This window comes from Geospiza fortis, unplaced genomic scaffold (genome assembly GCF_000277835.1).
Source record: "Geospiza fortis unplaced genomic scaffold, GeoFor_1.0 scaffold110, whole genome shotgun sequence".
NCBI lineage: Eukaryota > Metazoa > Chordata > Aves > Passeriformes > Thraupidae > Geospiza > Geospiza fortis.
In genome coordinates, this window is record NW_005054593.1 from 19,702 (window position 1) to 25,839 (window position 6,138).

General features: G+C 60.3%; 2 protein-coding genes across 2 annotated transcripts in view; one reads left to right on the forward strand and one right to left on the reverse strand.

The window, feature by feature from the left end:
- The window catches only part of RNF26 (ring finger protein 26), a 5,601-nt gene extending 2,439 nt beyond the window's left edge, over nucleotides 1-3,162 (forward strand). The window contains exon 2 of the mRNA XM_031064446.1: nucleotides 5-3,162. Within this exon, the coding sequence (XP_030920306.1) occupies nucleotides 5-997 (993 nt within the window). The 3' untranslated portion in view covers nucleotides 998-3,162. The remainder of the gene's footprint in view (nucleotides 1-4) is intronic.
- C1QTNF5 (C1q and TNF related 5) overlaps nucleotides 1,994-6,138 on the reverse strand; it is a 7,763-nt gene continuing 3,618 nt past the window's right edge. Inside the window, exons 4-5 of the mRNA XM_031064447.1 lie at nucleotides 5,825-5,971; nucleotides 1,994-2,044 (exon numbers count right to left, since the gene is read on the reverse strand). Of these exons, the coding sequence (XP_030920307.1) occupies nucleotides 1,994-2,044; nucleotides 5,825-5,971 (198 nt within the window). The remainder of the gene's footprint in view (nucleotides 2,045-5,824; nucleotides 5,972-6,138) is intronic.

Consider the following 6,138-nt stretch of genomic DNA (forward strand, 5'->3'; position numbering starts at 1 on the left):
CGAGGCCCTGGCCATCGGCTCCAGCCTGCTGATGTACCTGGCCAACAGCCTGGTGAACGTGTGCCTCATCGGCACGCAGAACCTCTTCACGCTGCTCGCCGCCCTCTGGGACTCGCTGGCCGGGCCCGTGGTCAGGCTGGCCGAGCTGCTGGCCGCCTTCCTGGCGCACGTGTCCAGCGGCGCCATCGCCGTGTCCATCCTGCTGTGGTCGCCCTGCCAGATGGCCTTCGAGCTGCTCTGCTCCGCCACCGAGCTCTTCATCAGCGTCTTCTTCGTCAACGTCTACGGCCTGGGCTTGCTGCTGCTCATCGTGCTGCTCAGCGCCTTCGCCTTCAACCCCGGGCTGCTGTGGACGCTGACGGGATACGTGCTGGGCCCCCTGCACACGCTGCCCTCCCTGCGCCGCCTGCACAGGGACGTCTGGCGCCTCTACCAGGTGGCCGTGCTCACCCTGGGAGTGGCCGTCACCTCGCAGCCCTGGCGCAGGCTGGTGGACTGGATCCAGCAGGTGACCAACTGGAGCCAGGGAGGCAGGCTGGTGAACCAGGGCAGCGAGCAGCGACGCGCCGTGGGTGCCCCCAGAGCCCCGGCCGCCGACAGGGTGACCCTGGGCCAGCTGCTGGCCGGGCTGGAGGAGCAGCTGGCTGCAGAGCAGGGGCCGCAGCCACGGCCTGCTCTGAGCCGTGCTGGGGCAGGGCAGCGGCCCCAGACAGCCAGGGAGGAGCCAAGCACGTCCTGGTGGAAATCCCCGAGGAAGCAGCGGCTGAACGCTGAGGGAGCCCCCGACGAGGACCCCTGGGTGCTGCTGAAAGAGCAAGAGGAGCGGAAGAAATGTGTCATCTGCCAGGACCAGACCAAGACAGTCCTGCTGCTGCCCTGCAGGCACCTGTGCCTGTGCCAGGAGTGCACAGAGGTGCTCCTGCAGCAGGACATCTACCAGCGCAACTGCCCCCTGTGCCGCCAGGTCATCCTGCAGACCCTCAACGTCTACCTGTGAGCCCACGGGGGGCTTGGGCTGTTTTTCCCAGGAGGTCAAGGGCACCCCTGTCTGCCCTTCCCAGGGCTGCCTTGAGCAGCTTCCAAAGAACTGTGGATGGTGCTGGAAGGGCAGAACACTGTGGGGTGTCTGCTGGTCACATTTGCTGCCTAACTAGGTTGTAGCTCTTGCTAGCAAGCACAATACTGATCTCTGCAGCGGGCTGGAAGAGTTACCTGTTTTTTTTGTTGACAACTTTTGCTGTTTCAGGGCCTGTTGCCTCGAGCCTGCAGCGTGAGGTCCAAAGCAGAGCGCAGAAAAATGCTCTGGTCCCTCCTAGGCAAAGCTGATGGAAGGTTACAGGCTGTGCCCTCCTGGCAATCACAGGGGCTGGTGCAAGGCAAGGGAGGATTTTTTCCCAAGGTCTCACTAGAAAATTACCTGGCAGGCTGCATCCCGGCCTGGAGGAGCTCCATGGGAAAAGGGAGGAGTGCCCTGTTTGCAAGGCCCAGGGAGAGCCAGGAGCACACTCGAGTTGTTCAGTGTTTGCTGAACCTGGCTCTCAGCTGGAGAACAGGGATTTTGGGGTACTTCATGACCCCAGGGCTTTGCTTTTTGAGGGATCTCTCTTGCCAGGACAGCGTGGAGCTGTGATGGACCCGGGCTCCCTGCAGAGCTCAGTGCTGCTGCTGCTTCCACGCATCACCTATGCAAGACTTGCAAGCACACATCAGGTTACCTGCACGGGGAGGCTGCAGGGATCACTCCTTCTGCAGGGCTGCTGCTGCTGCTTGGGGATCTGAGGAGTTCCAGTGCTCCCAGCCCTGGCAGCAGCAGCAGCAGCCCAGACTTGAGCCAAGGCTGGAGAATCCTCTCCAAACCCCACACATTTGCAGGCTAAGAGTGCCATGGAGCAGGGAGGGTCACTCCAGAGCTTGCTGGCTCCTTCCCAGGCTGGGCTGGCTAGAGGGAGGAACTCTTTAGGAGAAGAGGGAGCATCCCAAAGCTCCTGGGAGCTCACAGACATTCCAGCTCCAGGCACAGTTTCTGCACATCCACGCTGTGGATCTGCAGTTGTGTGCATGGAGCAGTACCAGGACCACGGATATCTGGGATTAGGGCAGGGCTGTACCTTTGTTTTGTCTTGTTGTCCGTCACCAATGTAGTTACTTCCATTCAGAAGCGTCCCCTGGAGTCCAAGGAGTGCATCCCATCCTGGCTGGGGCAGGCCTGAGATGGCTCATCCCAGCTTGGGCAACCAGCACCATTCCAAGAAATTGCTGGGCTGCAGGAGGGCCTTGCATTAAAAAGCTTTTCCTTTTCCAGCTGCTTGCCTGAGGTCAGCCACACGCCACAGCCAATTTTGGCTGGAGCCAGACCGGAGAGAGCCTTGACTCCGGACTGCAAGCCAAGAGCCTGAGGGCAGCTGGCATGCTTCTCCTTCTATTTTCCTCTTGATTAGCAATTTAAGCCAAAACAGAGGCAGCAGAGAGGCCAGGCTGTGCTGGGAGATGCCTCTGAGCTGCAAAGCTGAGCTCTAGCAAGGAACTATCCTCTTGTTGAGTGGCTTTGCTCAGAAAGGCACTGCCAGGGCTGCTTGCTCCCACATTTCCTGGGAGCTGCCAGGATTCCTGGCCCAGCCAGGCTCCTGAGCACTAATGGGTGTTAGAAGGGCTCTCAGCTGCTTCCACTCCACTCCAAAGAGATGCAGAGCTCCCCATTGCTCAAGCTCTTGTCCCTGTGCCTCCCCACTCACCTCCCTCATGCAGCTGCCTCTCTCCAGCCACCAACACTTGGGAGCAGCCAAACCCTCGCCAGAGGAGCGTGAGGCCAGGCTCTGGCTTGTCCCAGGCACTTGCAGGGGGGTCAGGGAGCTGCAGCTGGAGTCACTCAGGAGTGGGATTGTGGCCCTGCTCCACAGGCAGCAGCATTCCCTTGGGACCAGCTCATGGATCAGGGGGTGCAATGTTCCCTACATGAGTTACAGGCTGGGGGGGAAAGGACACCTCCCCACAAGTGCAGTTTGTTCCCTTAACCCCCCTTTTTTTTTATATTATTATTATTATAGCAGTCACGCTTGTTTGTTTAGGGCCTGTTTGCTGTTTATAAGAGAAGGCTTTGCCTTAAGTTTAACTCTTTGCACTATGGAATAGATACTGAGCAGTTTAAAATCTCCTTTACCAAAAGCTGGGCTCTGCCTCATTCTTGGGAATGTTTTTTTGGGGGCAATGTGTGTTTGTGTCTCCTCTATCCACCCCTGGGCTCCATGGAAAGCCCATCACTCCTCACAAGGGTCGACATCACCTGCAGGCTCGGGGGTGTTTGCCCCCAGAAAAGCAGTGCTGTGGGATACCCTGGAGCCAGGGAAAATCCAGCACCCAGGAGATGAATTCACACCCAAACCCGCTCTGGGTGGGCTTCTCAGAGCTGGCAGCTCTGCCAACCCAGGTGAGAGGAGATGGTTGTGGATACACCACACCAGGGGACAGGGAGGGGGGGCTGGGGTCTCCCAGTGTGTTCCAGGCTGGCAGGAACGTGCTGGGACACATTCATTCCTGTTCCTGCACGTATCTGATGCCTCAGACTGTCCCTGGGATGGAGGCAGCACGGGGCTGGGTCCTGCCATGCAGAAAGGCTGTGGCAGGCTCAGGGTTACCGTGAGCAGATGCATTTGCTGCACAAGGAGCTGCTCCCTGGCTCGGATCTGAGCTCCTGGCAGGTTGCTTTGTGCTTTTAAGCACTCTCTGCTTCCCCAGCATCCTCACAAATTGTTTGGAAAAATGGCTCAGGACCCTGATGGGCAGAGGCTCCAGGAGTCCTGGCTTGCCCTGCCCTGGCAGGGCCGTGCCAGCAAAGTGGCTCATTTCAATCAGGATGGGAACCAAGAGAGGGGAGGCCACAAAGAGGCAGATATCTGCTCAGGCACAGGGAGCAGGGCAGTGCTGGCAGATGCACCATAAGTGGGCAAACTGAGGCACTCCTCGTGCTCCTAGGGTGTGAGCCGAGGCAGGCTGGGCAGGCTGCAGAGGGGGCAGGAGGGGGAGATCAGCAGGGGAACGCCTGCCCTGCCCTGCCCTGCCCGGGTGGGCTCTCCCAGCCCAGCAGCCCCGGCAGGGGATGGGGAGGGTGCTCGGCCCCCTCAGGCCGCTGCAGGCCAGCTTTCCCAGCGAGGACAGGATGTGCAGGACACAGCCCTCCCCCGGGAGCCATCCCGCACTCGCTTGGCTCCGTCCCTGCGCGAGCAGCCAGCAACTGCAGGAGGGAAATGCAACCAGCTCCGTGCTAAGGGACGAGCTCCGTGAGCCCTGCCTGCCCCGGCGCTTCGGGTCTGGGCCGCTCCAGGACAGAACATTTGGAGTCCTCAGGGTATTCCCTGCTCCTGAACATGCTTGGGAGGCTCCCACACGAGCTGCTCTCAGCTCATCAAAGCGCCCAGACCCTTCCCCAAGGAGGGAGGAGCGTGATGCTGCCGGGTGACCCCGGTTCAGGGCACAGCAGGAGCGGGGAGTGATACCGGCCGGCGGGGAGGGAGCAGGTGAGGAGCAGCATCAGAACCACGGGGAGCCTTTGGGATGCCGCGGGAACCAGCCTGGGCTCTCATTAGTGAGGCTCCCATCAGCTCCCCGGGCACAGCAGCGACCTCGCAGCCTCAGGGACACGGAGGGGCTGAGGCTGCCGGGGACACCGAGGGCACCCAGCCCAGAGCAGCGTGCCCGGTTCTGGGGACAGCAGGGTTCCCAATGTCCCCGTGAGGGGAGGCTCTCCTGCCCCTCTGAGCAGCCCATGGCACGGTTTGATCAGCACCTCCCACCCCTGCTTGTGGGGATGGGCCTGAGTTTGGAGGCACTGATCCTTCATCCTGCTGGACACCTCTCCAGGACATGGGGTTATCCCTGAAGGAGCCGGTGTCTGCTCTCCTGAGCCTTTTTGGTCCTTTTCTTGCCCAGCCCACCCCCACGTGAGCAGGGACTGTCCCTCCCCTGCCATTCCCAGGTTAAAGGTCTCCTTACCAGCTCAGCATCCTGAAGATGTCTGGGAGTGTTCCCTGCGCCTCGGCAGCCATGGGGCCTCGGAACCTGGGCCATAACCAAACTTTTGGGAGGAGCAGGAGCCCTCCAGGCCGCCCTTCAGCACTGGGGCATTTCCATGCCCTGACACCATGTGCAGCTGTAGGGTCTCAGACATGATCCAGTTGATCTCTTTAATCTCTGGTGCCTGCTGACCCCCTCAGGTGACCTTGGAGTGCCAAGGACACGAGTGCTGCTCTGAAAAGAGGTGCTGACATTTATTTCTGTTTCTAAAAACCCACAAAGCAACCACAAAAACCTCAAAAGAAACAACAAAACGACCCAGCTGCTGCCTCTGTAAGCGGCACTCAGCACCTGAGGGCTCAGCCTGGGTTTAAATGGGCTCCTTGCTGCCCTGGCTGGGGGATGCTGGCCCCTCCCTAGCCTGGGCTCTGCTGGGACAGGGTCTCCAAGCTCCCCTAACTCGGGGAAGCTGGCAGAGCTCATCGAAAGCACCTGGAGCTTACTAGGAATGTGTCAAAGTCTCCTGTGGCTCTCCTTCCCTTTTCCTTTTCCTTTTCCTTTTCCTCCTTTTCCTTTTCCTTTTCCTTTTCCTTTTCCTTTTCCTTTTCCTTTTCCTTTCCCTGCCCTCTTCCTCATCCTCCCCAGGCAGCAGCAGACACCCTCACGTTCTCACAGGGGTCCCCCTGATCCCAAAGTGTCCACACAGCCAGGAGCATCCCAAAGGCAGCAGAGCCCAGGAACTGCCGTGGCTGCCTGTGCTGATCCTGCTCCCCCACATCGCAACAGGGACCAGGGAATGCTCCCAGCCCCCACCCACCTCGTCCAGAAAATTCCCTTTCCTCCTCCCAGAATAGCCATCGATCTGCTCTGCGGCGTTGTTTGCCCCCTGGGCAGCTCTGCTTACAGAAGAAGCCGTCTCCAGCCCAAACAGCGGCTTCTGCTGCAACCCGACCTCGGGGCCGCCCTGCAGCAGAGCCCCCCTGCCCCCCAAAAGGGGCACGAGGTGTCACCAGCACCTCCACAGGTCCCCACGGGCCGGGGGTGGCCCGGGCAGGGTGCAGTGATGAGCCCACGATCCACGGGTGGCACTGGGTGGCAGTGGGTGGCACTGGGTGGCAGACGGTGTCCCCA